Below are 18,057 nucleotides of genomic sequence, written 5' to 3' on the forward strand. Positions count from 1 at the left end.
TGGCCTAAACAGAGAAAGCACTTAAGCACCTGCAACCCTCATATCAATATTCAGAGGAAATAAAAATAATTCTGTCTATAAAGTCCATGGGACCAGCAAGCATTGGAGACAATGTGTTGTAGTCAACCTTGAGTAAGTGGGTCTAATTAGACCAGTGTCAACAGGATACATTTGCTTGAGTCTGATTTGGTGTGAAGTGCCACATGTCTCTGTTGCGTCTGTTTCTGTGAACTACACAATCAGGAGGGAAAAGGGTCTGGACATGGCCAGATCCTAAGATACCAAAATGCTCTGTGACGGCAGTTTTCTCGGCCCTTTCTCCCCCTCAGGCAAGCCAAACTCGGATTCAGCCAACTCCGTCTCTTTGGGATCAAGAACTTAAGTGGGCATTTCCTGGGCCCTTCTTGCATGGGGACTAGTGGGGATGCAGTCCAGAAAGGACAGTTCATTGGTTACTGTCAGGGACCAAATTTTCTCTTCCCTTTTAGCATACAGACTCCTCATCTCTCTTCATCCTCTTCAACTCTCTCATCTTCTACCTGGAGTTTGTTGCAGTTTTCTGATACTCTACATGCTGACCAGAGCTATTCTTAGGCACAAGTCATGAAGAAGAGAGGCCAGAGAGGGCTCCACAACTTTTCTGAAGATGCTATCAGTTGCCCACATCCTAAGTGTTAGCTCCCAAAAATGAGGTGCACAGCAGGTAGTCATAAACTAGACATGTTAAAGGCTACTTTTATCCCCCATTTTCTTTCCCAGTGAATAACAGACTGCATAATGAACTGCATTAAGTCTTGTTATACCAACTTTGTTGCATCTCAAGCACCTGTTACCACCTGAAAATGCAGCTATCCTTTTAAAACCAACATTAAGTTGCAACAGTTAGACAACCACAAGACTCAGACACCTGATTTACAGTATATAGTTTGTGGGTATGAAAACAAACAAAAGGATGTAACAGAAAAATACTACAATTACTGCAGAAGGTAGAAAAGTTGTCACCAACCAAAATCCCCAAGTATCTCCCTCCTCACCGTAAAGAGAACTATTTTTCAGATGTGGGTGGCATAGCAATCATGTCAGGAAGAATGGGAGAAGCTGGGTTGGGGGATGGACAATGATTCCACAGAAGTGGTATGTATGCAAACACACAGACGAGTATTTGTGTCCCAAGAACCTGAACAATCAGAAAGTGGTTTGAGATGGAAGATCCCACCATAGCCTTGTTCTCTTCATTTCAAGTATATTAAGTGCTCCTTTGCAAAGCTGAGCAGTCACTACTGCAAACATCTATGGTTTGCCTTCTCCACATGTCAGCTTGGTAGTAAACTGAGCATGTGAGGAAATCTGCTGATGAATATGCAAAATGGTTTTCTCTTTCCATGTACTGCAGAGAACGGCATTTTAGCTTTGAACAGCATTAAAAGTATATTAGAAAAACTATCTAAATGTTAAACAACGTTTCTCAAGTGCAGGATGAAAGATGATCTGCTGCTAAATGGTATGAAGTTAAACTCCTTTTTGGAGGAAAAATGGTCTTTTGTGGAAGGAGAAAGCATATGTTTTCTACTCAAGATCTTACTGTTGATAATCCACTTGTCAAATGTCCGTGTTTCCTTGAATAAGGAGAGGCCACTATGTCATCAATATCTTCTTCTGTTTCATCCAGATAATCCTAAATGACAAACAGGCATTTTAGTTGTCATGTTCTGCTCTGTATTTGGTTAGCCTCTGTCGCTTAGTTTTGTTTAATGTATTTTCCACTTTAGGAAGACGGTGCAGGATGCATTCAAAATTCTAATCTCTAGAGGAATTTTGATTTACATTTTCCACATCTTTGCACAGGCACACAGCATAAGGGAAAAAGACACTGTTATGGTTTCACAGTTCAGTTGCTTAAGAACTGAAAAACTTGACACGCATACTTCATATCTTATTCTGGAGGCACATACCTTTGCATGGCCAACAACTGTGCACATAAACAAAACCCGCTTCCATGCCTACCAGCAATCCCATGTGAATTACCTTATTCTACTTACTACTATTTGCATTCAGGAATTCAGGTTTGGAAACCTTAGAGGGACATGGTGAGAATTTTTCAAATCTTAACAAAAGAAATGAGTGAATTAAGGTCTGATACCAGGGGATCACTGATACTGGTTTACCTGAAGACATTTGTAGCCAGAAGCCACTGGATGATTGACGACTTAGTTACAGTCCAGGTTATGTGTTTTTACGGGAGATATTTTTTACAATCCAGCAATCCAGTTTTCCAATTATTATCCACATTTGTATCAGTCACACTCACACAAATGGACAAGCACACAATTTGCATTACACTTGCATCCTTTCATGCTGTCTTTGGTGACAGGCGACGGTTTTGTGAACAGGATCGTTAACACAGACCTACTTTCTAACAGGCAGTGCTGGAAGCCTCGGGTTATTGTTGAACCACACGGGAAGAAACTTGTCTTATCATCATACACACTAAATATATTTGAGGGATAAACAAAAAACCCAGTTGATGTGCATATTTCAAAAATTATTAAATTCCTGTGTTATTTTAATAATTTTTTAAAAATGGAGGAAAAATCAGTAATTGCATAGCTTCACATATATGCTTGAGCTTTAATAAACAAGACTGAACTGTAACATCTTTAGTTCATATACAGAAAAAAAATAATTTTCATTTTTTAAACACAACAATAAAGTAAAATCTAAAAAGAAACTTAAAATCTGGTTGATGGTCTTAACAGGACTGTTAACTTTTTTTACTTAAAGTTACAAGAAAAAACCCAACAGACAGCTCTCATCCTATTAAGTGTAGCTTGGAAATCTCCACTGTTTCCTTAAACCTTATGGCAGGTATTTTGAAAGACTCTGCTTTTAGTTTTAATGGAAATCAAATGTTCAACTTCCTTCTATCTGCTTTGCATCTATAAAAATCTCACGTGGTGGCCTACCTCACTGTCTATTGCTTAGTTGCTCTCGCTCTCTTAAACTAAGCAGAGAAGTACTGTGTTCAAACTCAGGAGTCTCAAAGACTTCTATGCTAATCAGGAAAAACAGAGCAGAGAAGAAATGCTGCTGGAGAGCTGAACTGTCACAGTTTATGCAAAGATCTGCAGGGCATTTGTCATTAGTATGCCTAAAACTAGCTGTTACATCTCTTCTCCTTTGCTCCAGTGACTGAACTGAAATAAAACCAGCTGAAAGTGATCCAAAATTTTCTATTACTACTTTCTAATTGTAACTGCATATTTAATATTGAGCACAGGGAAATTAGGACAAGGCATCACTCTATTTGGGACCAAAATTTACATACTGAAGCAAACATTCCTCTCAGCTTCATGCTCTTACAATGAGCTGCCTCTGCTGGTCTCTTTCTAATCTATTCAGGGCTTGTTACCAACCCACAGAAAAAAAGAAGTCATAGATATTTTATGCTCTAAGGAAAAAGTCCGTGGAGACACAGGCACAACAGAGCAAACTATTTCAGGGAGACAGATAGAGGGCTGAATCCTTCAAAAGTACAAACAAAACATCCCCTAAAATAAAAACAAAAAACCCCAGCCCACCCTGCACTTCTACTCTCCTCATCGAATTCAGAATTCAGGTGATGTACTCAAGTTTAAAACCTGGCACAAGAATACACAATTTTCTTTCTTGCCTGTACAACAGGAAGAAGCAAGTTTGGTAACACATGCAAAACTCTTTCCTTTACACTGTTGTATACATACCTGTGGACTTTAAAATAAACAATGCTACATTTTTATTGCTGAATAATTAAATACAGGACAAAAATAAAGTAAGGCAACATCTTCAGACTGGGGTGTTTCAGGTGTAGATCCTCAAATATTAACTGCTTCACAAAGAGTCCTAACGACAGCTAGCTGACTACCCATTTTTGTCTGCAAGCAGATATCTAAAACTAAAAAAAAGGATTAACATTTAACCCATGCTCTTAATTTATTTTGCACCACAACGATTATGTTTCTCAGGAGGTGTTACAGAGCTGCAACTACATAATTGGTTAGTGTTATTAGCTTATTAAAGTTAGAGCTAGTAGAACATTAATCTCATGGTCTCCAGCGGGGGTTATAAAATGCACATTATCCAATTACTTCTAATAAAGCAGCTGAGCGTGTAATGAACACTACTTGGTCAGCAATTCAACACACACCTCTCTAGGTAAGGTGCTGACTTGAACACAACACTAGATTTAACTGGTTCCCCGTACTCCTTGATAAATACGTACCACAGTATGCAGGTTTCTGGGGATTGTCCCTTTTCACCATCAAGAGCAATGTTAAGTTAGAGAAGCAAAACACCCATTCAGTTTTCCAGCTGATCTGTCTCTATGTGTAATGGGTTTTCCTGATGAAGCTGGGAGCAAAGCAGCTAAAAGCCTTCTTCCACCCTTTCAGCTGATAAATGCCAGCAATCTGCGTATCCTATTGACATGTGGCATCTCCCACACCACTGCTGTCAGCTCTTATCACCCAGGAATGAGCCTGAAGGACCTCAGCTAGCTCCACAAGCCAGCCAGGAGAAAAGGGGGTATAACTTTTCTCAGACTGCAGGAGCTGTTGTTATCTTCATCAGATATCTTTCTTTTTGCCTCTTATATCAAGCACCAAATAAACTAAAATCCAGCAGGAATATGACTTTTATCTCAAAACACTGCCATCCATAATGAATATAGGGCAAGACTCTGAAGTACTCCAGTGAGTCAAACTACCCTAAAAAAATACGTTAACACTAAAGCCCATGAATGTAATCAATTGATTTCATAAGACAGAGCAAGCGAGGAAATGAGTAGAATCAGAGATCTATGAACCCCATTATGAATGAAGTTTAAAGGGGAACTGGCACTCTCACAGACCCTAGAGCAACTAAATCAAGGTTATGCCACAAGAGAGGTCTCCTATGTTAGCAATGAAGCTAGAGAGTTGCTAAGATGCAATCTGAAATTTCATTCAGAGTTAGCAAGAAAGAAAAATTAAAAAAAAAAAAGAAAAAAACCCCACCCTCTGAAAAAGAGGAAGACAAAAATCAAAGACCAGAAAACCACTCTGGACTTGGCATCTCTGGCACCTGCCTCAGAGAAATCCTTAACTGATAACTACTGCACCCTGTACAATTAGAATAGAAAACTGATATAAAGATATTTAAAGTTTGTATTTTATTATTTTATGCTTTTCTTCTGCAATATTTTCCAGCTTCTTAATCAAGAACACATCATTTTTCTTTACTACAATTAAAAAAATAAACCACTAATAATGAACCACAGCAATCTGACACACAGGAAGGGCTTTTTTTTTATTTCCTTAAAGATTAACCCAAACAAAGCAATGCTGCAGAGAAATTCCCTGAGTCCTTACAATCCAAGAAACAGATGGGAATCCCAACAGATTGTTTTCCACCAAGCCACAAGTATCAAATGCTACAAGAAGGGGAAATGGCCATGGCCAATGCTCTTCTGAAAACAGCAGATGGTAGGGAAGGACTATGACAATAAACAAAATGCATAAGCCATAACACAGAGGGTTATGGGGTTTTTTTCAAGCTACAAGGACACATTTGGAAACTTCAGAACAAACTACAATTAGAGAAAGAACTATTTAAATAACTCTTCTTTTTTTTTTCCCCTCATTCATATTTAACAAGCTTGGAAATTCTTTTATAGCATTGATGCACATCTGCAACTTGTGTATCTTGGATATGTGCATAAGAGGAGAGGGAAGTTGTGAATCACTTCAGGAAAAGGAGCCCATAGGACACACAGAAAAAGGCAAGGAGATGTATGGGAGAAAACAGTGAGCAGGAAGAAGAGGCAAGCAACAGTGACAGAACAGAAAGTTGGGGCTTTGTTTGCTAGAAATATATATAAGGGGAAAATCAAAACCAGACAAAGATTAAAGCTTTTAAAGTATAGTATTTCTCAGCATCAAAATTAAAATCTAAGAAAGTATGAATTAACAGAACTTTGCAGCACGTGTAATATAGTGCCTGAAATTTATTTTTGGGCTGGATTTCTTTCACCTGTAAACTCAAAAAACAGCAAATCAGTAAAAAACTGTAACCACAATTATTCATTGGAAAAATTCTATAGCCAACATACTCAGAAGATGAAGCTGTTTAAAACCTCATTAAATATCCCTGAAATAACGCTCTGCATTACTTATATTTTACACAGATAGACATACAGTGCTGATGTCATAAGTCTGAACAAACGGGATTTGCACCAGATAAACATTTATAACTCACCAGTTCCTGATCTAAGGCACTAGGTACAGATTTGCTTCTTATGCTCAGAGTATCCTCATTTCCTTCAGAGAAAGATTCACTCAAATCTATCTCAGATCGGCTACGATCTGGAAAATAAAAACAGTTAAAATGTTTGCTATAATTTGTACAAAAATATTCCGTTTCATCTTCCACACTTAAATAAGTGTTGTCTCAAACCCAATTGTTTTTAAGAAAAAACTTCAAAACAATATTTTAGGTATCTGTTGCAAACTCTATGACAACTGAACATCAATACGATAAATGGAAAAATATGCTTTCTGATGCTGTTCAGCCTTCTGGCCAATACTTTTTCCCCTGCACTATTTATCTGCTGTAATTGTCTCCTGTGGATGATACTGTGATGATATAGATCAAGCTTTTGACTTTCTCTGGTAGGCCTATCAGCCTGGAATATTGCAAAACTTGCAGTCCAAATGTTCACAGTGATTATCACGTCTCCCACCACTACCAAACTCTCTCCGGTGTCTGCTTCAGAAGTAAGCAACTAGGGATACAGATGGACATAGAAAATACTTCTGCCATTACTGGTGTTCCCAGTGCAGAAAAGAGGAGGAAGCAAACAAGTCTCAAGACCTGCACATGTTTCTTTCAGTCCCACAGGTCTCTCATCCACTCTATAGGCACAAGACACATTAGATGTCTTGGAGAAAGATTTTCTTAGTCCTCTTCATATAAATCTTTTGTGTAGCTTGTTCAATATATTGAGAAAGAAAGAAGGGGAAGAGAATACTTTTAGATCCTGCAGGCAGGAATCTGGAAAGTTTTTAACTGTTCATCTTCTACACGGGCTATACCTGATGTGACAGGAAAGGTCACTGTCCTGAGCTTAATGCCCTTTGAGATCCTCCAAAGGAGACAATGAAGAGTCTGAGGCCCCTTCCCAGGTTGCCTGCAATTTTGCTCAGCATCCATCTGCTTTGGTAACATGAGGCCAGCTCTTTTCTACTAGGAAAACCTTTATTTCATAAGGTAGCAGAAACAGGAGAATTTTCACTTCATAAAGAAGTAGCAGTCTGGAACACCTCTGCCTGGAGTTGAACTGTACAATATTCTCACAGAAAATCTGATGTTTTCAAGTTGAAAAATCTAAAGTGAAGAACGTTATCTCCTTTGATTAGCCCTGTGGGATATGCGACTAGGTTTCTGCTTTGGGCTAAATTCAGCTGAAATAAAGTGAGCCCTGCTGTGTTTCAGAGAGAAACCTGTAAATCTGAACCCACTCTGTTAGCCCTGTAAGAAGCCACCAAGTGCCTGGGAAAAGCCAAAGAGCGCAGGGCGCTCCTGCCTCCTATTTCAGATAGGAAAAGGAGGATCCCCACCCACTGTTGCGAAGCGGCTCTGACAGCACCTTCCTGCACAAGCCTCATTTTCCTAACAGCCTCCAGTGAAATGAGGTAAATTACAGCTGAATCGACTGGTTCGGTGCATGACGTATAAAAATGAAGCGACATGAAGTCTGGAAGGGACTTGTTGTCTGACAGCTCTTTGTTTCCCAAATTTGCTTCTGGGCAAAGTGGGCGTGAAATGTAATGGCAGCAGCACACTAGTATTTTACACGGATGGCAGATAGGTAGTATTTTATCCAGTTGACCACACAAAGAATGATTTAACAATGGGAAGTTATGAATGAAATCTTGTAACAATTCTAAGAGCATGTGATTTACCTAATACTAACATTGTGCCAATGTCACTAGGGTTAGGATTACCGTTTTTTTCAAATGTAAAACTCGTGAAGTGGTATAAACTTGGTTTGTAAAAGGGAAGAATTTTCAGAATGAACATGAACAAATTTATGAAACTTGTATCTCATCTTCCAATGTGCTTTAAAAACAAAAGGAGCAGAGTCACAAGAATAGGAATACTCCTCTGATCATAAAGGCTGGCAGAAAGAAGGAAAAGACTGAATACTTGCCTGATGACAAAGATACCCTAGAAACTGCAATGGAAGGTGTTCCAGATGCTTTCCTACAGTGCTTCTTTACTAAATCTTCAGGTACACTTTCACTTGCTGGAATAATCGTGACATTTTCTAAGCCAGCGTCCTGCCCAATAAGAAAAATGCACATCCCATAAATACAAAAAGTGAGCTTATTCACTATCAGTCTACAAAAGCATCATTTCTATTAGCTCCCAGAACTCCAAAACTCCTTTAGCATCCAGTCTATTACCGAATATATTTAGATTAAAATCTAATCTGCTTTGCTTAGCACAGATCATGCATAAAATTTGCATAAAGATGTGATTCCTGCATACACTCTGAGTTTGCAACTGAAGAATCAGAGCAACGCATCAGGAGTGAGAGGAGGGAAGTGAAACAAATCTATTAAACGTTCGCTTAGCTTGGAAATTAAAAAAAAAAAAAAGAAAAAAGGAAGAAAGAAAAGATAAAGCCTATTGTTTTTATACCAGCATAATGATTTCAGTCAGGGTAAAACCAAATGGACTTGAAGTAATTAAATTATGCCAGTATAACAACGTAACTCCATCTAAATGGATTGGCCTTTTTCAACCAAATCTAATGCACTTGAAATCAAGTCAGTCTGTGTGCCAACATGAATATAAATAAAACAATTATTAATTTATTTACAGCTCCCAAAACTTCCCTTCATATTATACTAACTTATTTTTTATTAGGAAAGACAATATATTAGACCAAGTATTTGGAAGTTAGAAAAAAATTGATGTGTTCAATGGGGCTCTGATCTCAAATGCTCATCTACTCTTTTCCAAGCATTAACAGTAAAAGGCATTACCTCTGACTATAAATTTCTCTTTCCTTGTACACTTACGTCATGGCAACTTAGATTAACTTGCTAGTACAATCCTGATTTCCTAAGAGGAGTGACTGAAACGAATTCAGGATGGGCGTCTCAGCATACAGCCAGGAGGAGCTGCTTGACAAACAGGCAGGCTGTCGGGGAACGAAGAGTGTCTGCTTCTGGCTAGATGAGCCACATCCTTCTGCTTATTACAAAACAGCCAAGGCGGCTAGCTCAGACATGGCTACCTACATCCCAAGGGGCCTAACAGCAGGTAAGAGGAATCCCACCTTTCATTTTGACAAAGCATCTAGCACACATTTTGTGTTATGCCATAATTTACACAGAGTCCGGTGTCCAAATCCAGAAAAAACTAAAATCCATATGGCCTGATCTTCTGCAAGTGCTGAGCTTGCAATGCCTCCCTTAGAAGTTAGTGGGAGCATGCTGGACCCTGCATGCTGGAAAGTCACCTCCTTAGTTCACAGCACTTACTCAAGGCCCTGAAGTGCCAAAAATGCTTACATCCATCCCTTGCACTTCCCAGTTCAGAATCTGTAACTCATTATGTAATGCTGGACATTAACAGCAATTTTTAGACAAAAGAAAAATGTCTGCCAAACCAAAAACCACATCACTGCTAGAGTATGACAAATTCTGGTTTAGCAGAGATCTTCACTGGTCCCAGCAGAATTAAGAAAGAAACAAAATCTCTGTCAGGCTTGTTCTTTCTGGGCTGCAAATTGATCTAACAGGGCAGATACCAGCCAAGGCATCTTGTTTGGCGTCAGCTGTATTTGGTGTCAGCTCTACATCACTGTACTTACCCTGCTATAATCTGCAGTCATGCTGCGCACACTGAGCGCCGGAGACCTCGGGAGGGAAGGTATGGAAACATTGCCTCTGTTCACAGGACCCACGGCCCCTTTCAGATGGCCCGCAGTGGCCTCTGCATCGCTGCTGTTCAGCGAAAGAGTGCTCCCTCTGGGATGGAGAGAAGAGTATTAAAGCATTATTGCTTTGAGCAAACCAAGGCAACCCATTTAGCAAACCATTGCAAGAAAACAGTCATGGTAACCGTTTACTAGAATAACATTGCCCTGGGTGAACTGTGTGATCCACTGCAAGGAAATGGTCACCTGGAAAGAAAAACACAGGCAAAGGTGAATTAGAATTACTTTATACATACAAGTAATACAAGTATTTTCAGCACGTCTACCAGAACTGCGAATAGCCCAAATGGGCAGCTCTTGTCCAGGCTACAGAAGCTGCATTCATCCACATTAATTTCGCACTGCATTTGCATCCCAACAGTAGGTGCAACAATTTGTGTAACACTTCTTACCAGGCTGCTCCTTGTTTTAAAAGAAAAGTATGGGGACGTGACAGTTCTGGCCACTTCTGCAGCTGATGCTAATGCCAGCACTATCTCCAGAAAGTCCAAAATCCTTGGCTATCTGCTCTCCATCCCCTCCAGAAAAACAACTTGTTCACTGTCCTATTTACATTGCACGAATGACTCTTGACCCAAACTGGTCGATTCTTTCAACCAGCTTGGAAAGCTAGAAAAGCTGGACAAGTCTTTTTGCCAGGTTTCATGTTAGTAAAGGTGACAAAAAAGCATCTGTGACCAGCATACCAGAACCCAATTGCTGTCTAATACCACAACAGGCAGAAATTTTTCCATGGGACATTTTCTATTAGAAAATACTGATTAGTCCATGTGAACATTGAGGGTTAGAAAGGGTAAGCTGTTGCAGTCTTTTGACCTTTTGAAACAATGACAATTATTTTAAAATGTATTTCAATACATTTCCAATTAAAGTTCTATTTTCCTTTGAAATTTGATTTGCAGTAAAAATACAAGTTCTTGGCTGATCTACTCTTCTTTCTCCACAAACATCAGTTCAAGTTTTCGTTTTTCTTTGCAATTCAGTGAAATTTCAAAAAGTCTTGCAGGACAGTAACAGTTCTGCATACATTTCTACTTAGTACTTTAAAAAAATTACCGGTAAATAAGAATTGATGCAGGAATCGCACCCTTTTCCATATGGAAAATAAAGTCTCAGAGGACAATAGTAGTGCCAATTTGCTAGTGAAAATCTTTGGAACTTACAGTCTATTTTCAGCCAAAAGAGGCTTGCTTAATAAATATGTCAGATTTTCAGGCATCTGCATTGTGCTGGACAACAGCTGAATTTCACCTTCACTTGGTTTAGGCTGTCATATCATGTTTAGAGAAACTGCAGTAAAAATCTTCTCTACCACAATGGAAATTTTTATTAGAACTACTGTTGAACTGAGAAAAATATTCTGGAACACAACAGCTCCTGTCTCACCACTGCATTAAGCAGTGAGCACAGGCTCTGAATCCACATTGGTGGAGTTACTGACAACATGGAATACAAAGGAAAACCCCAAACACCAGGACTGTCTACAAATGTTGTGCAACCATGTTTTTGTTTTTTAGTGAGCATATGGTAACCTTTTTAACAATTACTATCCAATTTCATGTATTGACAACAATAGATAATGCATAATAAACACGCTCTTACGCATGTGCACTTCACATACACGCACTGCTACTTTTTAATTTGATGAGCTAGTGATCAACAAATCCTACTAAATGTGCTTTTGTTAAATTTTAGTCCTATCTATTTATGTAAAGATACCTCTTTGGTGTTACAAAGTCAGAAAAATCAAGGTTACTGGCTGTCATCTGTATTTTATCAAAGCTACTGGAATTAGATGCACACACCTTAATTTCCAAACCTGCCAGTGCATGGAAAGTAGCCAAAATGTTGAAAACCTGAGTTTTATTGCATGTCACCAATTTTGATGGATTGTTGTGACTTTCTTTTACAAAAATTGTTGTTACAGATTTTTTTTTCCTCACTGTGTAAACTAACGTAAATCAAGAGAAGTGTTCAGAAGTAATAGTGGGCTGGGATAAAAGATTTGAAAACACGTTACAAGGGGTTCTGCAGGAGTCACCAGTCAGGCTGAGCACTTGCACATCAAACATGCTAAACAGACCTCTCCTGTACTTTGCCCTTATTTCAGTATGCTATTAGAGAGAGGTTCAACACATTTTATACGCAGATTAAGTAGACAACAAAAGAAAAATGTTGTTATAACTTGACTATGCCAGGCATTTCCATGTGGTAGACAAGACCTCAGCACAATGGGGTAGTGTGCCTGTGTAGATAAGCCTGAAATTCCTATACTATTTCTCCTAGAAGTATCCTGATGCAGCCTCCCAGTTCATTCAGCTGCAAAATAGGTAAACATTTTTGCTGGAGTAGAAATAAACAGTTGAAGAAATGTACTCATAGCCTGGGACTCCCTGTTCCCAGCTCAGTACATCTTCTCTAAAATGAAAATGTTTAGACAGAATAAAAATTCTCTCTGTTTCCCTGCTGGTAGATGAAATGCTACCAATTTTGGCAATGCAGCTAAAAAGATGAGGGCAATTAGAAAAATCAGAAATATGCAGGAAAATTTACAACAGCTACAGTGTCTCAACATGTTGTTATATTCTTTTAATTTGAAACACAAAACAGTTATGGAGGGGTAGCCTGGGAAATTTTGCTGTTATTTTTAATAATTACTACTCAGCTCTATAAATTAACGATAGATGAACTAAAGCAAGCACCCTCAAACATCTAATTAAAGTACTTAACCATGCATGCACAAGACAGGAATTTTCATCCCTCTACTGAGAAATACGAGCTGCTCCTCAATCCTTCCACAAACTAATACTTAGAAAGAGCCACATCTTCCATAGACAGTGGAATAATTCAGCCCTGCTACCAAAAGCATCTCCTGGCAACACAGCTGGGTTACTACACACTTTGACAAAGGACACCGACTTGGCCAGGTGAGGATGAGATGATGGGTAGAGAAGGAAGTTGCCATAATGACTCAATACCCCTAGTTTAATAAATCCTACACCCTGGCTCTGGGCGAAAGCTAGAAATTGATGCTTTATGTGAAAGTGAAGCAAGACAATCGAACATAAAGGCTATTTATTTATAGAGTACTTCACTCTATTTATCCTTCTAAGCGTGTACACAGAGCTTATCAGGTGCTGAATTCTGTCACCTCAAACAGAATTATTTTGCTTCATTTATGGTTAACTGTGTGATAACTTGCTTGCACTCTGGCACATCAAAACTGTTGCACAGATCTCTCACAAGCATCCCTTTGTCCTTATTCTGGTAAACTCTTAGAGAAAGTTACTTAATATTGCACATCCTTAGTGTTAAGCAGCACAGACACTAGATCCTCCTTTCGTCTCTACTCTATTCAACGAAAAGCAAAAGAAATCCAGAAATACAGCAAAAATACTACTTCTGGTCTCATAAAAGTCAGATATGAATCTGGTTAGATACAGAAGGCCTAATTAGCTAAGTGGAAAAAAAAAACCACCTTAGTGAACTGTGTATGGATTAAAGAAGAAAACTAGCTTTAAAGCTGATTTGGCTAGCAAGTGCTGCAGCATCCAATGAAAAAAATCAAATTATGAACTTTCAAGAAGATTGTTACCATCAACTTTAGGCACGTTGCAGAACATTCAGCAATTGGGTTTTTGAATTGTAGGTAACAAAGGAAAGGAAGTTCTTGCTTAAACAGGAAGGCTCATCTATGGGTGAATTAAACTTTGTGATGTTCCTTTTACTTGATATCCTGTGTTCCTGTATACCTATTTGGAGTCTCCCAGGAACACTGTTTTAGAGCTAGAAATTTCTGTTGGATCTTACAGCAAATTATTATTACTTTTCAATCCAGATTGTAAAATTTCTGGGTGTGTGCATCTGAGCAAAGAATGGGGGTCTACATCCAGTATAGACTATCCAACTGAAGAAGAAAAAAGTGAACTACTTTTTGGCTTCATTTTGGTGGTGGGACATGAGAGGAATGTTACACCTGGCATTTTATAATGCTATCAACAGAGGCAATAACAGAGATCTCTTATGCCCAGAAGAATGATAAATGGAATTCTATTAGAAATAACTGGGACAATAGTCATGGAAAGAGGCGGGCAAACAGAGCCTCTGAAGAAGAAAATATAAATTATAATCAATTAACACATCATTACCAAAGAAAAACTTTAAAATAAAGGGCCTCAGATCTGTACCATGAACACAGCTCATCAATTAAAAGCCAGAAGACAAAAAACAACATACTGGCAGCAATCACCAGCTGAACAGAAGGAGAGAAAAAGAGGATGGATGGAGATCATTTTTCGGTTTTATCTTTTCTTATTGTTTTTTTTTTAAACATGAGCTCTGCTTCTCAGATAGTATTAATGCTGAGCATGCAAAGACACAATGCAACACAGAGGGCTGACACACACCCCTAGGTCAATCCTGGCATAAACTGTACCAGATTTCTGCTGCTCACCTCTCAGAGCAAGGTGTTGACTTGCCACTGCGCAGACTTTGGGTTTCAGCTTCTGAGCCTCTGTTCCTTTCACCTTCATCTTTTGCATTTGTAATTTCTCCTTTGGTAACCGCCCTAATTACCCTCCTGATGAAAACAAGGAATGAAAGATTTTAAAAGTTGTAAGGTTTTTCCCAGGAAACAGCAGCTTGACTGAAATACCATGATGTGGGCGTTCTATTCATTTAATCTGTCTGACCTACGGACAACTCTGGATATAAGGGTCAATAGAGCACCAAATCTGGTTATCAAACTGATTCCTATGAACAAAAAAAAAAGCATCATAGTTGTAATAAACTGCTTTTTAAGACACAAAACATTAAAACATCCCTCCTATTCAACATGGCCACTTCAAGCTTTGAACCAGAAGTGCCTTTTGGGAAAATTCCTCTCTATTTTATTTTTTTATAGTTTATACACAGCCAAGTATTTTTAACTAAGTACGTGTATTTTCCCCTGGAAAATTACACTATATGTGTTTTCTCTTAAAGATTTCTTTGCGACATCTACACTTATACGCATCAATGCCCCAAACATGCTATTTTCTGAAAACATAACATGATCCCCTTACCCTGCAACATGTGGCCTAATAAGACAGAAATGAAATAAATGAAATGAAGTTTTGAAAAGTAAAAGTATTCTTCTTATAAACAACAACAGACTGTTAAGTTATCCCATGACACTAAGCATCAGTAGGAGCTGGGCCAAAAATGGCTTCGCTAAAACAAATCCACTCATGAGATACACAAGTGTGGAACCTGAGGGAGGAAGAAGGAGCAAGGAAGGAAGAGGAGGAATAATGAACTACCGCTAAGAGAGGCCACAAAATATACTAGGAAAAGCAAGCTTAATTGTTGTAAGATTAAATTTCCTTTATGGGCAACGTCACCACCAGAAAACATTTCAGGCCACAAACTGAAAAAGGCTGAACACCACTAAAATAAACGACAGACAATTATAAAAAAATAATTGTTCCTCATAGAGGAATATGACTAATAGATCTGCACAAAGGATTTAAACGAAAAGAGGATTAGAAAAGTAAACTTTAATGCACTCTTACTGTAGCTACCAGTTAGCACGATTTAAAGCAACATCTAGGTCCTATTATAGTAGATTCCCTAAGCTGGTTCTTTCTTCACCTTAATTTGAGAAGCCAGAGGCATTCTGATGTTCTTTTTCCCCAATATTAAAGAGAGATAAATAACTCATATTAATTTCTGGAGTCACTGGAACAAGTAATTCTATACCCAGCTCTCCTCAGAAGTAAAAAAGCTGTAGAAAGCTACCTCCCCCCCCTATATTTAGGATCCATAATAAAATGTGTTCTTTCTTCCAACAGAAGCAAAGTTTTCCAACTATCAGCCCATGGAGCTCCAGCCATGATACGAACGTTCGTCCAATTTTTCTTCCCATTCATCCAATAGCCTCAAGTTATGTCCAGACACCACTCCTGCAACATTATATTCAATGCGTCTGTCTACATCCCCTGAGATTAAGCGACTGCTCCTCTAAGGGCATAGCCAAACTGGGGTTACACACATCACTGAGACTGCAAGATGACCAGCAACATATCTGTTTATTCACTGCCATACACACAAAAAAGGGGCACTGCTTGACTGTTACACTGCATTCGCACAGCTGGAAGCTAAAAGAAAACTTGACTTCTGAGCAGAACCGACCAGTATACATAAAAAACAGGCCCTCCAAATACTATTTTTTGCATTTGCTTCCTCAGCAAACCTGCCTTTAGGGACACTGTTACTTTTGAGTATAAACAAGAAAAATCCAGGAGTAAAATTGCCTTTTTTCTGCTACCTTTATAGCTGGAGAGTAATTACTGCTGCATTTCATAGGAAACAGCAGTCTAATTACATTAAGTACGCTTTTAAATGAAGGCTGTTTCTAACCCTGGGAAGTTTGAGGCTGATGTGGGATGCTGAAGAAACTCAAAAGAAAATCCATGCAACCATATACAGCTGTTATCCAATTTATCAGTTTCCAAAAGAAAAGGCTTTACCCAATCTTTCTAGGTCCACTGAAGACTGATTTATGCCCATTTGTGGAGGAGACTGATACATCTGGCCTTTTTTCTTCATTCTCTTGGGGCTGATCCTTAAATGTTCTTCCTTCATCCTTACTGGAAACCGTATCTTCAGTGGAGGGGGAAAGAAAAAAGAAGTGAGTATTTGCACAAAAAAGGCAGCATATGTCAAACAACCTAAAAATAGATTATCCATTTTTCAGTATTAAATAAAACCATATGATAAAATATAATTAAAAAAAACCCGGGGGGGGGGGTGTCTTTGGCTTTTCCTTTTAATAACAGAAAATAAAACTTTAAGTAGCTTGAAATGTTTCTCCTTATCAACTCTTGTCTTGAACTATGTTTCTGAATTTATCACTGACAACATTTAATAACCAAAGGACCTAAAATATAGTTTTGCAGTGTCCAGTATTTTCTGTGTTAAATGAAAGAATGTTTTCCTAATTAAAATGTTCATTTAAGTGGTTGAGTCTCCATCTCTGGAGGTATTTAAAAGACAGGTAGATGTGGTGCTCGAGGACATGGTTTAGTGGTGGACTTGGCAGTGATAGGTTAACGGTTGGACTCGATGATCTTAAGGGTCTTTTCCAACCTTAATGATTCTATGATTCAACTAGGAGCAAGTTGTGGGAAAAATGGCTTAAATATATTTTTTAATATATCTATCAAATAACAAACTAACAAGTCACAAAATACCCAATTTGACACGCTGCATAATATCAAAACCCAAAGAACATTAGATACTTGCCAGTTTGACGGCTTCCGAAGCACAGTGATATTGGCAAGATCAGCATTTTGCTAAGCAGTATATTCGCACCAGGCATTTTTCCGATGGCAGTAAACCAGTCCCTCTTCCTACAAACTGCCCATACCCATCACCTTCCTACTGAAAGTGACAAATGCTACATCTGAAAACAGACTAAGTAAATAACAGCTTCTGTGTGCAAAGTGAAGTAGTTAAGTGAAGACAGAAGCATCAGCATTCAGCAAAAACTCCTGTTTCTTAAACCAGTGGTCCTGTGGTACCATGCAAAGTACCACAGCAGCTCACAGCCATGGTACACTTGCTGTGCTTTGTCAAGACAGCCAGACTGTTTACTGTACCTAAAAGCGCAGGTACAATTTATTGGGCATTCAGATATCTGGGCAAAAGGAAAGTCAAGCAAGAACTGAGAAGTACCAAGTAGTCTGGATGTAACCCATGGTTCAGCATACAGCACAGGAGTTAACATTTATCTTTCTTCTTCAGAGTTGAAAAAGAAAAATGGAATACTTGTTACACACCACCATCACAAATAAGAGAGCCAAAGGAAAAAAAATGGCTGGGTTAAGGTCTCTGCATACAGCCAAACTTCCTGGCAGGAACTGAGAACGACCTCTTAGAGCCTCTGCTGCTGGCTTTGCAGCTGAATAATACTGTCCACTTGTTTGGACAGTGGGATTTTAAGCAGCTCTCAATCTCCACAGAGATACTTCTTCATTCTTCTACACCTTACC

General features: G+C 38.7%; 1 protein-coding gene across 5 annotated transcripts in view; it reads right to left on the reverse strand.

The window, feature by feature from the left end:
- The window catches only part of SYTL5 (synaptotagmin like 5), a 100,438-nt gene that overhangs the window by 26,444 nt on the left and 55,937 nt on the right, over nt 1–18,057 (reverse strand). For 4 of the 5 annotated variants that reach the window (XM_087758702.1, XM_087758701.1, XM_087758703.1 and 1 more), the window contains exons 5-10: nt 16,534–16,666; nt 14,478–14,603; nt 9,899–10,055; nt 8,225–8,354; nt 6,271–6,377; nt 1,583–1,675 (exon numbers count right to left, since the gene is read on the reverse strand). In XM_087758702.1, the coding sequence (XP_087614828.1) occupies nt 1,583–1,675; nt 6,271–6,377; nt 8,225–8,354; nt 9,899–10,055; nt 14,478–14,603; nt 16,534–16,666 (746 nt within the window). The remainder of the gene's footprint in view (nt 1–1,582; nt 1,676–6,270; nt 6,378–8,224; nt 8,355–9,898; nt 10,056–14,477; nt 14,604–16,533; nt 16,667–18,057) is intronic. The other variant, XM_087758704.1, reaches the window with a different exon arrangement.

Source organism: Nipponia nippon, unplaced genomic scaffold (assembly GCF_047370975.1).
Source record: "Nipponia nippon isolate SJK-2023a ecotype South Korea unplaced genomic scaffold, ASM4737097v1 scaffold_2, whole genome shotgun sequence".
NCBI lineage: Eukaryota > Metazoa > Chordata > Aves > Pelecaniformes > Threskiornithidae > Nipponia > Nipponia nippon.